This window comes from Gouania willdenowi, chromosome 3, assembly GCF_900634775.1.
Source record: "Gouania willdenowi chromosome 3, fGouWil2.1, whole genome shotgun sequence".
NCBI classification, from domain to species: Eukaryota; Metazoa; Chordata; class Actinopteri; order Blenniiformes; family Gobiesocidae; genus Gouania; species Gouania willdenowi.
The window spans coordinates 37,050,490-37,066,486 of record NC_041046.1 but is presented as its reverse complement, the minus strand read 5'-3'; the positions used below and the strand labels follow the sequence as shown (position 1 = coordinate 37,066,486).

At 37.8% G+C, this 15,997-nt stretch overlaps 1 protein-coding gene across 3 annotated transcripts; it reads right to left on the bottom strand.

The window, feature by feature from the left end:
• Positions 1 to 419: 419 nt before the first annotated feature.
• On the bottom strand, positions 420 to 14,439 carry LOC114458545 (coiled-coil domain-containing protein 81-like). Of its 3 annotated transcripts, none has more exons than XM_028440971.1 (15): positions 14,383 to 14,439; positions 13,643 to 13,796; positions 12,388 to 12,572; positions 12,222 to 12,296; positions 10,608 to 10,773; positions 8,368 to 8,470; positions 7,630 to 7,723; positions 7,311 to 7,457; positions 6,667 to 6,765; positions 5,648 to 5,817; positions 5,485 to 5,563; positions 4,543 to 4,653; positions 4,346 to 4,455; positions 3,442 to 3,567; positions 420 to 1,847 (listed from the first exon to the last, which is right to left on the bottom strand). In XM_028440971.1, the coding sequence occupies exons 1-15, from the start codon at positions 14,395 to 14,397 to the stop codon at positions 1,709 to 1,711; spliced, it is 1,773 nt and encodes a 590-aa protein (XP_028296772.1). In that variant the 5' UTR covers positions 14,398 to 14,439; the 3' UTR covers positions 420 to 1,708. The 3 variants fall into 3 exon arrangements, with proteins under 3 accessions (XP_028296772.1, XP_028296776.1, XP_028296781.1); XM_028440975.1 differs by having other exon boundaries at positions 12,222 to 12,290; XM_028440980.1 differs by lacking the exon at positions 420 to 1,847 and adding an exon at positions 3,083 to 3,145.
• Between the last annotated feature and the right edge of the window lie 1,558 nt (positions 14,440 to 15,997).

The following is a 15,997-nucleotide window of genomic DNA, read 5'->3' as shown; positions in this document are numbered from 1 at the left end:
TACATGGCCGACAATCGCATTGGTTCTGCCCCAAGGAATAAAGATGTTAAGTTTATTGCAAATACCCTTTAACATATTTTCAAAGTATGCAATTAGTTGGGTAAAATGTCATACCAATACAGAAGTGTGTGGCATTAAAATAGATAAATTCTTCTCAGCAGGAATCCATGTACGGGCTCACACTAAATATGCATAATAATGATGGACCAACGCAAGGCAGAAATGTGTGAATAAGTGGAAAAAACACGTACAATACCAAACCAGTGTAGGGCGTTTATTATTAGGATGAGTTTAGAAGATTTATCCATCCATTGTCCAAACACGCTTTATCCTTTTCAGGGTTCAGGAGATGTTTGTGCTTTTTTGTTCATCATAGAAACAATCCAGATGTTATTTTTTTGAGGTGAAAACAATGCACAAACATTTTCAAACTAAATGTGATAGGCACATTTAAACATCAATGCACTGCTACAGGAAGAGAGTAATGTACAATGTACATACACATGTTAACCGATGCTGCATTTAAACTACATTTTTAATTAGTTGCACATTTTTTTGCTCTCAATTCTGGACATCTAGTTCAGAATGTAACTTTAAAACGAACTAAGTTCTAAAAATGAGGACATTTATTTACACATGAATATTTAAAAAAGAAAAAATAGGGTGAGTCAGTGGTTTTTGATCCTTTCCTCTGCGGGTTCAGTCAACCAGACTGAATCCTATCACTCAGTGGATATGCTTAACTTACAGTTACTTTGCAGAAGATAAGTGGCCATAAATGTGGGAGGTGGGTGTTTTAAACACACTGTAATAACTAACTTCTGCATTTGGTCATGATTTAGACAGGGGGTTTCCCACAAAACTTTATGAAAATCTGCAGTTGGACACAAGTACAGGCTGTTAGTGATCCACGTGGGATCACAGAAACACGATTTACATCTGAATCTAGTCGTGTGTTTTTAATGAATCCTGTTCTCAAAAAGGTCTGAAACAATCATCATAGTTTTTATTGTGATTTCTAAATGTAGCTTTAATGTCCTTGGAGTAAATCTCTGTATGTTCTTTGTAACTCCACACTTTACACACGTTTTATGAGGACTATTTAAAAGCCTGGGTGATCTCATTAAGGGCCTCAAACAGAAAGAGGAATACAGTCAAAGTCCTACGACCCACCATTTCTTATCTGAGCTCGTCCTCCCTTTACTTCTGCTTTTTTTCACAATGCATATTTTTTTTCATCTTGTTTTCTTTCCCACAATTTATCTTTACTTTTAGCTCCAGTGAGTTTTGACTTATGATAATAATAAAAAGACTAAATTCTCCCTGTCCAAACACAACTACATGATCAAAGTGTGCACAGCCTGTCGCAATCACAAGTTTAAGAAAATGCAACAAACACAGTATGCTACACCTCACACACTGCAATGTGCAATGACCCACTGATAGTGCTTGTTATTTATTTGGGATCCCATAAAATCAAGACTATGGTGCAGTTAGAGCAAACAAACATGAAATATATGTTTAGATTTTTGGGGGTTAAACCAAAATAACTAAATTAGTAAGGAATATCTCAACTATCATGTCAAAGAAAGAAAACAGAGCACACTGAACTCCACGCCATGCTTCATATTTGCATCACTTGTCTGTATAGTCTTGTTCCTGGTTTGCATTCTCAGCTGTGGTATCCATGTCCAGGTACTGGTGTTGCTCAGATCATGAACTGGGAGCCAGAGAGGTAACGGGACTCCCTCCAGATGTTGCTCTCTCCACAGTTAGTTGTCTTCCTCTGACACTGACAGCATCGTCTGTACTCAGAGAGCTTATCCACCAGGAGCTGACCAGCAGATCTGATCACAGGGAGACAAGGAAGCATGGTTAGGACAAAATGTCCCCCCCATCCAAAGTTTTTCAGCATTACATCATCATTATAAAAGGAGCATAGCTGATAGCTGGACTGAAAAAATAAACAACATTGTTAAGTCTTTTAATGCTAATGGATGATGAAGCGTTTCAACCCATAAAGAATGAGCCCACACACACACACACACACACACACACACAGATATCTCATTATTGCCTTAAACAGACTGTGTGATGCATTTACTGCAATTCAGGCCCAAATTGTCTGCCCAGTTCTACGGACATGATGTCAAATGATGCTGATGAGCATTCTCGACAGCTTGGAGAGGAGTCCACTCTGCCGGAATGAAGAGAAGAGAAGAAGAAGAAGAAGAAGAAGAAGAAGAAGAAGAAGAAGAAGAAGAAGAAGAAGAAGAAGAAGAAGAAGAAGAAGAAGAAGAGAAGAAGAAGAAAAGAAGAAGAAGAAGAAGAAGAAGAAGAAGAAGAAGAAGAAGAAGAAGAAGAAGAAGAAGAAGAAGAAGAAGAAGAAGAAGAAGAAGAAGAAGAAGAAGAAGACGACAAGTGCTGTGGACCACGTGAACAGCGAGTAAATAAACAACCGTGTCACTGTTGTGCGGATCGAGATGCATTTTTTCATCCGAGTCCGAACCGAGCAAAACCGAACCTGACAGGCATTTATTTATTTATATCTGAGCTTGACCCAAACTCGACAGTTTAAACCTCATTTTTCCCTCATACAAATGGCATATTTATGTTTGTTTTAGTGGAAAGCTCGCTTTTAACAAACAACTGTTAATGTCAACATCAGATCAGCGCACTGGGCAACGAGCCAACGTCAAACACAAACAGGCGCGCAGTGGATCTATTTACATGATCTCAAAACTAAGGGTAATCCATGTTCTTGTGCAGAAAAAGGACTGTATCAATGGTAAATAGCTTCAATGCTGTCCTCCTTTGCTCCATGATCCTGCCTGCATTGCTGAAGCTGCGCTGACTGCTGCTGCTGCAGGAAAGGAAGAACGCTGCACGCAGGGACACTGTCTGAACCTGACCCATCGGGTACCGTCGGGCTTCGGTCGTGTCCATCTTCTAGTCATAGTATCAGCTGAGCTGCTGTGAAGAGTTTCCGTGCCGGCTTGGCTGATGACTGCAGTTACACTAACGGCACTGCAGTTACACTAACGGCCGTCACTGGTGTCTCCACGCTCCCAGTGTCCACAGTCGAGTGTGAAAGAGGTTTCAGTACCATGAACCACCTGTGGTTCAACGGGAGGTCGACATCAGCCTGCCGTGTTAAAGAAAAGCTTCGACTGTCAGCTAGAGGTGAAGCTCTGATCTTTATGGCTGCAGACGTCAATCATTATCATCATCTTTACTCACTCTGTTCCTACTTATTCACACCTTTACGAACACACTGAGTTTGGACTTTTATATTTAGAATTGGTTCCTTGTTTGAATCAGAATACACTAAATGTAAATCTGTATAATCCAAAAGCCTGTTTTGTTAAAGTAGTCAGAGATGTATCGTGCATTCATGCTACCTGTGTGTGTGTGTGTTTGTTTGTTCGTGTGTGTTCCCACCTTATAAAGCGCCTCTCCTCTTCATCCCTCTTGTGTTTGAGCTTCACGCTGCGACCCCACTCTCCCTCCAGTAACTTACAGATGTCCCGTCTCTTCTCAAAGCGATTGATTTGGTCCAATATCTGCCTGAACAGAAAACATTTAACCATAAGATCACAACAAAGGTGTTAAGAGCACAATTCACATACCAAAAGCCAGAGATTTAAAGTGTACTGATAAATCCTACTCAAGTAGAAGTACTGTAACCTGATTGAAATTATACTCACGTACAAGTAATTAAAAAGTAGCTCAATTAAATAGTAGTTAAAGTAAAAGTTACTAGTTACTTTCACCCCCCATGTTTATTTTTTGGTAATAAATCTTGCCATGGTTCCCTTGCATACAGTAAACATCTCATGTTTAAACTTAAAAAGGAAGAGACGACATCTTGCACAAATTAAACTTATATTATTTTCCACACATGTATCCGTATAAAATAAAAGGTTTGTCAAAATGCATTTTAAATGAATTCAATTAAAAATATTAAAAAAAAATCTCAGGCTCTAAGTATAGCTCCATTCATGAACTCTAAACCGTGCCATGCCAAATGTGCCATGTGGGTAACAACATAACAGGTAGAAACCCAAACCTGAACCCAAGATAGTGGCTGGGCATTGATCAGAAATGATCAAAATAAGAACATATGGATTATTTGATTAATTTTTTTTATAGTTTCACAATGTCTGTTGATCATTTTAAAATAATAGATAATAATTTACTCAGTAATAGTTGGATGTATAGAAATGTAATAGATTACTTCTTTGAAAACTTACTTAAGTGTAAGTGACATTACTGATTTAGAAATATTACCCATTTTTAACCTGTTTCTCCTCTGATCACAATAACTGTCTTGTTGTTTTCTTACTCTGTTTTGTTTCGTCTGAGCATCTCCTTTTCTTTCTGCAGCTGAAGCTGACGCTTGTGTAGCTCTTCGTTCTTCTTCTGAGTGGCAACACTGAGGTTTATGTGGGAAACCTATGGGAGTTAAAAAACACACACCTCAGTCCATTAGCTTTGGTTTGGCAAAAGGCTTGATTAAAGGTTTGTTTTTAAAGTTGTGACCTTCTCTTCTCGTTCTGGGTTTTCTGCGCTCTTGGCTGCCGTCTGACACTGGCTGAATGTGGGCGTGTCAGGATGGGCCTCCAGAGGTTTGAGGCAGGATTTATCCTCTATCTAGATTGAAATCATCAAGTACATTTGTTTAAGAGTCAAGTACAGTTGTGTAAATCTTTACTCACCACGAAGCAGTATTAAAATGGTGGATGATGAGTTTGCTTTTGTTTTGTAAAGTTTGCAGGTGTTATAAGTGACAGGAAAGGTGCAGTTGTTGCTCTTTTAAGAATCACAACCATTAGTGACGATGAAGTGTCTATTGTTTTGTCATATCCTGAAGCTTTGAGTTCAGATCTAATGACACTTTCTGCTTTGCTTTGACTTGGAACAAACTGAAAACTCGATGCTACTTCTAAATATATCATCATCCACGTTAGGGGTGCCAAACACATTTTAGTTCAGGGGCCAAATACGGAGCAGTTTGATCTCCAGTGGGCCACAGATTTTATGTGGGAAAAGAGTAATTTCAACATTATTGTGCCCTAAAATTTACACTTCTATGTATAACATAAAATACTAAATATGTAAGAAACCGACAATATCCTAACAATATGTTTGATATCAGTCCCAACAAGATCTTCACTTTACATTTACTACATTTTGTGACCAATTTCTATTTAATGAAGGGAAATATATAATAATTTGAGGAAAATCGAAGGATTTTTTAAGAATTTTGACTGTTTAACATTACAAATGACTACAATAATGCGACATAAGCACCAGAAAAACTGTGAGCCACTGCAAATATAGTTGAGTTTCATTTACACAATGATTCATGTTTTCTCTGTCATTATGACTTTTTCCTGCGGGCCGAATTAGATGCTCCAAAAAGGCCGGATTATGCCCCCGGGCCATGAGTTTGACACGTGATCCACGTGGTCTGTTTTCTACCTGTGTGTCCAAAGCCTTCTTATACTCCTTGGTTTGCTCGTGTTTCTGCTGCAGCTGTCGGGCCTTCTGTAACGCTATCCTAAACCAAACACATGCACAACAATGTCATTCCTATCCAACAATAAAACATTTGAAAACGCTGTGCACAACCAACGGCACTCACTCTTGGACCAGCTGGACATGGTCCAAACGCTCCATGTGGAGTCGGCTGCCCTGGGCTTCCGTCAGGTTTTTGAGTTGCTTGGATATCTGCGTCTGTAGGTCGTTCATGTAACGTTGCTGTTGGATCTTTCTGGGAGGGGTCAGGGGTCGAGCCGGGAAGACGAAGGAATTCTTGAAACAACCCATAGAAGACTGATTTAAATATGTTTAACTCAAAGATTCTTCAAATGTAAAAATTATTTTTGGTACTTTTTAACCTTATGACAATATATCTACCGTCAAGCTTAAGCAGCTGGTGAATTATTTTTTCATCAGATAAAGAAACAGTCTAGGTTCCATTGATCAATACATCCAAGGTCATTTGCTCTGAAAAAACGATATAAAAGGTTGGAATTGCTGCTCCAAAAATGGTTTTGATATCCATTGTAAACACTCTTATTGACATTGTGTGAAAAGTTAGTTTTGTACATTGCATTGTGGGATATTGAGTTCCGTAGACGGAATGCAAGAAGTGTTTTTACTTCATTTTTCTTTGCCAGAGAAAGAGGATAGTGATTCACGGGACTCCATTTTTGTTCTGGTTTTGTTCACTTCGTGAGACATTCACTTTCGGATCTTTCCGTGTAACCCTAAAAATAAATATCCACCATTGTTTTGCCACAACTTTCGCTTCGTGAAAACATCAGAAACGTGTTAGAAAGTCACTTTGGCAGAGTTTTTTTAGGGCAAACACAAGAAATCACGGTAAGAATGAAGTAAAAACACTTCTATGCATCCGTCTACAGGACTCCACATCCCACAATGCAATGCACAAAACTTTTCTGACAATGTCAAAAAGAAAGTGTTTATAGTGGAAACCAAGACAAATGTTCAAGCAGCAATTCCAACCTTTTATATTGTTTTTTGAGCAAATTGCCTTGGATTTATTGATATGTGAGGCCTACACTATGTCTTCATCTGATTTTAAAAATTGGTTAGTTTCAGAGAAGTACAAAAAAGTTGAAGTTTCTTTCTACTAACCGGGCATGCAGGAAAGTGATTCTTCTCTCTGGTTTCTGAAGCCTGCAGGTTGAAAGTAGCGACCTGTTTTGCATGTTTTCGTTGCTCCTTCAGCTTTGTCTGCCAAACACACACACGCACACACACACACGAAAATAAATAAAAATGTCTGTCTTTGTCTTATCCAAGTAAAATCATTGGGAGGGTTTTAATGAGGTGAGTTTCTTTTGTCTTCCACCAAATGGGACATGACTTTATGGGCTGTTTGAACAATGAAGTCATTTTGGCAAAACACACATTCCTGTCATTCAATGCTATGTATCTGCAGTGTTCCACATTTCCTTATTGGACGCTAGTTGGCTCTACCTCATGTAGACACACCCATCGTTTACTAGACTATTGTGTTCTCTCCTCATTGTTACTTTGTGGAAATTTACCTTTTTACAACCTTTGGTATTTTGCAGTGTTTCTCTCACTTTCATGAAATATTCAAAGCACCTGCCTTTATGGACTTTACCAAATACAACTGACCACTTGACACAATTGATTGAATTATTAAGAGTAGTTTGGACCATAGTAATATATTTTATTGATTCATGCACAGCTCACTGCTTGTCCTTCCTTGTTTTCATTGTGCACACACACACACACACACACACACACACCTGCTGTTCTTCCATGAACAGTCTGTCATTCTGTTGTTCTTTAAGCAGAAGCAGCTTTTCCTGAGCCTTCTCCTCCACCTGCTGCTGCTCCCTCAGGTATAAAGGAACGTTTCTTTGTGCTCTTTGCATGCACAGGTAACACAGCTCCTAATGTGGCAAAAACCAACAAAATGTAACAAAGTTTAACTTAGCGAATGAGTAGAAACCTATAAAATCAGTAGCATTTAACTGGAGTCCTGATAACTGCAATAATTAATTGTCGCACATAGTTTCATTGATGGTGCCTTTGATCTGGATCTGATCCCAGTTTAACACTCACCTGTCCGGCACGAGTGTGATCAGAGCAGACTGTGTTTGCAGGAGGTGCTTCTCCTCTGTGGGGCGTCTTTTGAGATGAGTTGAAGGTATGGGGCCTAAAAGGATTGTGTGGTTTGGCATGAACATATTTTAGTCCGTCTTTTAATCTAATACATATAGCAATTACAACACTAGAGAACTATCATCACATAATGAAATGAATTGGACATTTATTCAAATTGTATTACTTTGATCTAATTATTAAGCAGGTTCTTAAAATAGAAAGGGAATGTTAACTGAATCATGGCTGAACTGTGAGCCCTGCAAAATATGGTAGAGTTTTATTGAAGAGATTGACACATCTACCACTGAATGATTTGGTCATTTACACAAAGGGTTCATATTTCATCTGTCATTTTTATTTTCTACTACAGGCCAAATTGGATGCTTTAAAGGGCCGGAACTGGCCCTCAGGCATTGAGATTGACACACGTGCTTTAGGGCATTTGATAGTTCAAAATTTCCATGGGGGTACTGTAAATTTTTTCCCATATAACACCTGGAAGTACTAATGTTAAGTGTATACAGACATGCATGTGTATAGACATGTGACAGTGCACAGACGTAACGACAGGTGAAGAGAAAGTCTCTCGTCTGATCCTGCATCATTGATGGAGAGGTAGAAATAATGTAGGACCACCTGCTGAGCTCTCACAGGCTCGTGTGTGTGTGTGTGTGTGTGTGTGTGTGTGTGTGGTACCTGTTCATGGAAGGGGTGAGAGGTTGTTTAGATGGGCTGGCAGCTTTCTTCCTGTCAAGCTGCAGCGTCTGATGGGCCTCAGATTCTCTGTGTGGGTGAAAACCTGCAGGAACACACACACTACCCAATGAGTTCACAGATCTAACAATTATTCCCATATTTACTTTTCTATTCTGGCATTTCCACCTTCACCTTTCTGCTTTCCGTTGATCTCACTGTGTTGTGTCTCCACCTGCTGTGCATCGTTATGTCTCATTTGTTAAAAACCAGTACATTGTACCAGTAATGTTTAAACTCATACAGAGCTCCAACTGATCTCTCTGCCACTCATTCATTATTAGCAAAGTGCTGTTCTAAGCACTGCTGCGCTTTGAGATGAATGAAATGCTTTCGTCATGCTGTGCAACATGAGACCAAGTTACTCCACTTCAAACTGCTTGTGCAGCCAGTTAATCCAAAGAGCTACAACAAAGGAAGAGTTTGACATTTGAGTCCAGTCCAGTCGAGAGTTTGGTTTTTAATATCTGAAACTAAGGTGATTCAAAATAACACAATGGCAAATAGGTTTTAAGTATTTTAGCACAAATAATTAAGAAGAAAAAAGCTCAATTAAAACATTAAACACCTACTTCCTGACAGTGGATTCAACTTCTTTATCTCTGAAGACATTTGCACATTTCTCTTTTTACTACCCACTCACATAGTGACAAAGTTCACATAGTTTTGCACATAGTTCTTTTTCTATCCCATTATTGTATTGTAATTTGTGTTTATTCTTGATTTTTTGTTGTTGTTGGTGTTTTGTAATGTGCTTTTATTGTGATTTATTATTCTATTCCTTATCTTATTGTTCCTTACTGTACATAATAATAATGGTGTCCCGATTCAATATTGATATCGGTTCGACATCAGCCAGAAAACAAATATCGGATTCTATCGGATTGCATCTAAAGTCTCCGATATATATTATATGATATTTATTCAATTGTAGAATACTGTAGATATTATGTTGAAGGTTAAAATGTATGTAACCAATTGGTTAATAATAAATGAGTCAGTTTTTCTCATCCCTACTGTTGCTGACTATTGTTCTCTGTTTGATTACATCACTTTATCAAACTTTTTTCTAACATTTTACACTATAAAATAAGTAACAAAAGTATGTATGATTTGTGCTGTCATCGCAATTTGATCGATATCGGCCGATACTCAAGGCCGCAATATCGGTATTGTATCGGAAGTGAAAAAGTTGTATTGGGACATCCCTAAATAATAATAATAACAATAAATAAATCAATAAATAAATATTACATGTGGAAGCTTGTAAATGAGTAATTTACACTTTTAAATTCACAATAAGAGGAATATACACTGGATATGCACTTCAAACTAAAAGAAAAAAACTGTTTATTATTGCTATAGTATCATAAATAGCAACAAAAAAGAAAAGAAAGCCAAAGCTTGTTCATTTCTTAAAATAAGTGTAAAAGAACTACCATGATCTTTATTATTACTGTATTTTCTAACTCAGTTTTTCTTTGCCCTTAAAGAGCTTGATTACTGTTCCAAAATACAGTATGTGATTTCATATTATATGTTATTTTTATGAGTTTTAAAGAAGAATAGTCAAGATGGGGGAGTGTTGCCCCCCTAATGGTCAAAAGTTTGCATTACAGTTTTCCCAAATTCATTCTAAAAAATAAAATTCTTATTGTACATAATGTACAAATATTTGAAGTGCCATAAAACAGTGACTGAATGAATGAATTTGTTGTAGATTGTGTTATGTATTTGTTGTAGTATAAATGGTCCCAAACTTTGGAGACTTTAGGTTGGTTCTTCTTCTGTTGCACAATTCTTCACCCAGCAGTTCATGTAATGCACTGCAGCAAAAAAGAAGTAGAAACCGGCCACCAATCCCATTTTATCATGAATTTACAACATTAAACAACGCGTCGACTGAAATTTTTGTCGTCAACATTATCAATTATGTAACTAATCATTTTTGCACTACAGTATGTTACACACATTGTGGTTGGCCCGAATCTTAAGACAGTCTATATATTAAATTCTATTTTTTCAAACTCCGCCTATGGGAATACCTTTAGTTTTAGAAGTCAGTTCTTTTCTGGTCAGGAGAATCAACATTTAATAATATTTTCCAGAGAAGCTGATCTAGATTGACTGTACATGTTTTGGGCTCATTTCCAGTGTCAGCCCTGTGCAGAGTGCTCTTTCACCTGCTGGGCTCCTCTGGTCCAGAGCTGCTGACAGGCCCCGTCCTTCTCCGTCAGCAGCTCTGTGGTCCTGGGAGCAGACAGGAGGCAAAGTGACGAGGTCGGCAGATTGTGGCCTTGGAGTTCTGGACTGTGCACGAGACAGTAAGGACACACTGCTCACTGGTCTCTGCAGGGATAGGAATGCAGATAGCATGTAAATGGTAGGGTTGGAATCAATTACATTTTTGAATTACAATAATGCTTCCAATTATCCATGTTCAATTACATTCCAATAGTTTCAATATTCAAACATTTTTCCCAATTATAATTAAATAACTATTTTTTTTTATCCCCTGAAAGCCCATGACCTTTTCAATAAAGTTCAGTTACAAATAATCACAATTATTGAGTCTAAATAACCCCATAAAACGTATCATTCCTCTAGTGTTAGCCTTCTGTTAGCATCTCTTATGATCTTATGTCTTTAAACTAAAAACAATTATTAGGAATTAATTTGTTTCTCATCTAATAAATGATCAACTACATGTGCATAAGCTATAGAACTGTAACATGGTTTCCCAGTTTTGTGTTTAATTCAATTATAATTGACCGTTTTTATAGAATTGTCATGCCAATTACAATTACAAAGTAAATTATCTGAACTCAATTACAATTCAATTATGATTATAAATGCAACCAATTTTCTCTATTAAAATTATACTCAAGCATGAATTGTAATTAATTATCAAGTACGCAGTTACAATTATAATTGACCCCAACCCTGGTAAATGGTGTGTTTTAGATCAGTGATTCTAAACTGGTGGGTCGGGACCCAAAAGGGGGTCGCGGACCTGTACTGGGTGGGTCGCGGACAACTGGTCAAAAATAATACAAAAAAATAAATACTTAATGTCTCTCACGTAGAGCTGGGAGGTATGTCGAGTTTTCTATTTTGGAGATATAGAAAATTACAATATTGCTTATATTGATTTACAGTTTTTATAGCTTATTTTGTATCAGAATACTCGGTTTAGGAGTCTCTGCTTTCATTACTTCTCAGAACATGAAAAGCACAGTTAGATGATTTCTGAGTGTGTTCTAATCCAGACCTTCCCCTAAACAAGCCACACTACAGAACTCACTCACACGTGCTGTCCCTTAGAGGAGAAAAAGCCAAAAGTGACACATCATTTTGCAGCTGTTTGTTAATAAATGAGCCTGTGTGGCATTTTGCATCAGTGCATTTAACTTTCTGGTCAGACTTTATTTGAATTAAAATTATTAAGATTTATATTGTATATAATTTCATTTTAAGAAAAAATATAGAAATATGAGATTTGGTCCATATCACCCAACACTAGTCTCATGTTTAACTTTTATTTTAAAAGAAACTTTTGTTTTGACAGGCATGTTGCACATGAAAATATATAGATTTATTTTTATAAAAATATTATATGAGTGTTTTTTTTCAGCAGCTATTATTTGAAAAAATAAATTTGGTTGTTGAATTAAAAAAAAAAAAAAAAAGTGGGTCACGATTTAATGACAGTGGCAAAATGTGGGTCCCAGGATGACACCAGTTGAGAATCCCTGTTTAGATAATATTTTAATGAGTCTTTTTTGACATGTACTCACTTTGTTGAAGGCTAACAGTAATCTACCAGTTCCATCCATGGCTTTAATAAAGTCTTTGTTGAATTTCATCTGAACCTTGAAGATAAATTAAAAGAATTGAATTAGAAAAGGGAATCAAAGCGCGATGAACACATAGTTTGAGGTGCAGGATGAGCAGATGAGACACCTTATTGTTTCTAAAGTAAAGAACGCCAAGTCCTTTAAAGGACAGAAAGAGAGTTTTTTCAGCAGCCAAAGCTCTGAGAAGCAGCAGAATTGTTTCCCTCACACAGCTTTCCACAATGGCTCGACTGAATGGAGACTCCTGTGACACAGCTGTAAAGTTCAGCACCACCACCGGTATGTGTGTTGCTGAGGGACACAAACACATGAGACACAAGTCAGGGTTTTCACTCTGTGCCTTTTGTGTTTAGTGAATACTTGGCCTTTTTATCAGTGCACAAGGATTTTACCCCAGATTACAATGGAAATTGTTGTTCTTTCTACTAAAGCAGGGGTGTCAAACTCATTTTAGATCAGAGGCCTAATAAGACGGCCAAATTTGATCTTAAGTGGGCCACATATTTAGGGAGGGGAAAAGGAGCAAATTCAACATTAATGTGCCCTGGTTTGCACTTCCACGTATAAATTATATTGATAAAGTACGTCAGAGTCCCTCCAGGATCTTCACTTGAAGTTCCCTGATTATGAGAATTTGGGAACATTTTGTGAAATAACTTGATGAAAAGTTCTTTCTTTCAACAATGTGAGATTAATAATCACTACCGTCATGGGATTTAAGAACTGGAAAACTGAGCTCTGCAAATATTGTGTATTTTAATAGAATTTTTCTATTTGGAGGGACTGAGATATCTTCAACTGAATTAGTTGGTCATTTACAAACTGTTTCATGTTTTTATGTCATTTTTACTATCTCGAGGGGGCCGAATTTGATGCTCTAAAGGGCCAGACTTGAGTTTGACACGTGTGCTAAAGCAGTGATTCTCAACTGGTGGGTCGGGACCCAAAAGTGGGTCACGGACCTGTACTGGGTGGGTCGCGGACAGCTGGTCAAAAATAAATAAATACTTAATGTCTCATGTTGGGTTGGACTTGTCTTTTATTTTGAAAGAAACTTTTCTTTTGACAGCCCTGTTTTGTGAAATGCTTGTTACACAGGCAAATATATAGATTTATGTTTAAAAAAAAGATTTTATGGATTAATAAGAATAAATTAAAAGTGGGTCGCGAATTAATGACAGTGGCAAAATTGGGTCGCAGGGTGAGACCAGTTGAGAACCACTGTGCTAAAGTATTGTTAGAAATAAAAAAAAGACTAAACAAATGCAGTTGATGTAAAAAGTATTTGTTAGCAGAGTTTGCATGTTCTCCCTGAGCTTTCTGATGTCCGATTTGATCCCCCTTTGTTTCCGTGGACTCACCTGCAGCCAGAGGCCTCGTCTGCTTTAAACCAAGAGACTGGATTAGTTTGCCTGAAAGTATGAAAATGGGTCTCTGGATCATTATGGACTTGTTTCCAATGTCCAGCTTCTGCTGGGAGAAAGTGAAAGTTCCCAATCCTGTCAGGTGGACCCCCTGTTATACAACAGATAGATGGATAAATATAAGACAGACAGACAGACAGACACCAGAGGCGGAGTTTGATATTCTTGCCAGGGGGGGCAAAAGAAAAGATACAATTAAATATAGACTGTCTCACGATTTGCACAAACCACAGTGTGTGTAACATATACAATAATGCAAAAATGATAAGTAACATAATGTTGACTACAAAAATTGTGTCAATGCGTCGTTTAATGTTGTAAATTCATGATTTGTTAAAAAAAAGGTGTTTCACCATTTACATTGTGAAGAAGAATTGCACAACAAAAGAAAAACCAACCTAAAGTCTCAAGAGTTTGGGACCATTTCACTGAAAACTTATACTAGACACCTGAGGTACAACTTTACCATCTTTGACATGAAACTAACAGTAATATGTTAGAGTCAAAGCAGCTGAAAACAATTTTATTAAAAAAAGAAAATTTTCCCGGATGAATTTGGGAAAATTGTAATGAAAACTTTACCACTAGGGGATAAACTCTGCGTATGACAGACAGACAGACAGACAGACAGACAGACAGACAGACAGACAGACAGACAGACAGACAGACAGACAGACCTTCTGTAGGTTCATCTGATGTTCAATGTACGCTGATACATTTGCCCAAACATGTTGAATATCTATGAAACACAGATTATATTTACATATCACATTATAAAAACAGTTTTTATTTCAGTCCATCCAGTTGATCTACTGACCGTCAGTGGAGAGCTGAGCTAGAACAGGGACAGTCCGTGTAGCGAACCCCAGCCAGACAATGGTGAAGCTTACTGATGTTTTAAAGTTTTTTATTTATGTTCGGCCTTTGTCCTTATTTTGAGCATAAATGTTTCCTTGAAACACCGTAAGAGCTAAAAGACAAATAAATAACAATACAGTTAGCTCTTACAACACAGATAAATACAACATGCTAAGTGCTAACAAGCTTGTGTGGCTACAATGAAGAAAACTCAAATATCACTCATTTAGAACATTACTAGTTTACAAATACAATATTTAACACTTAAAAGACATGAAATACCTTGTTCCCGATTCCAGCTGGGCGCTTATTTCACAGAAAACTTTGTTTTATTACTTTATTCTCTTCTCCACTCCATTTTACCGTTTTCCTTCCTGATGTAAATTTGCATACTGTCAGGTGAGACAGTCACTTCCGGTTTTTACCAAAATAAAAGACCCGTCGTAATCAAAAAAGGGGCACAAATAAAATAACACAATACCTTCAAAAAAGGATAGTCTTTAAGTCCTTTACACTCCCACCAATCATGAGTAAATAATGTAATGGTTCAGAATGCATTATGAACGAGTGATTTTCAAACAAGAGATGACATACATCTTGAAAGGTACAGAGAACTCATGTGGAGAACACCTTAAGTAGAAACCTTAATAACCATTTTGAAATAACTATCTGTAAGGAGGGGTATCCTACATCATAAAAATAATAATAAAAAGGAAGGAAAGAAGAGAGCAGATTTAGTCCATTTCCAGCAGCAGGACTAACTTCTGAACAGGACGCTCAACCTCAGACACTTTATGGAGACGCTCCCCTTTCTTGCCAAGCTCCCTGTCGCCGAGACAGACCTTCACTCTCCTTACTAATCCGTCCTTGTCAGCAGTAGTCTTCGAAACTCTTCCCAATCTCCACTCATTTCTGTGTGCATCTTCCCCCTTTATCAACACAATATCTCCGATTTGCAGATTTCTTCTTGGGGCATTCCAACGTTGTCTGAGAGTGATGTTGGCAAGGTACTCCTTTCGCCATCGACTCCAGAACTGCTCTGCAAGGTATTGAACATGTCGCCACCTTTTTCTGCCATATATGTCTTCTCTGACGAATTCACCTGGGGGAGGTAAGGCCTTGACAGATTTCATAGTCAGAAGGTGGTTAGGAGTGAGTGGCTCAAGACTATGAGGATCACTGAGGTTGTCAACGGTCAGTGGGCGGCTGTTAACGATTGTCATAGCTTCATAGAGGAAAGCCCGTAGCGAAGCATCATTTAGCCTTCCAGAAGATAGGGAAAGTGTGGTCCTCAGGATGTTTCTCACTGTTCTAATCTGTCTTTCCCACACTCCTCCAACATGACTTGAATATGGTGCATTCATTTTAAAATCACACTGCTTCTCTGCAAGAAACACGACCAGTCGGTTAGCATCGACTTCTTTTAGAGCTTCT

Bases quoted from the DNA above. Each gene is read 5' to 3' on its own strand.
- LOC114458545 (XM_028440971.1), bottom strand. The intron at 5,564-5,647 runs GTGAGTGCCGTT...TGTTTGGTTTAG, and splicing joins CATGTCCAGCTGGTCCAAGA to GATAGCGTTACAGAAGGCCC. The intron at 4,456-4,542 runs GTCACAACTTTA...TAACTCCCATAG, and splicing joins ACCCAGAACGAGAAGAGAAG to GTTTCCCACATAAACCTCAG.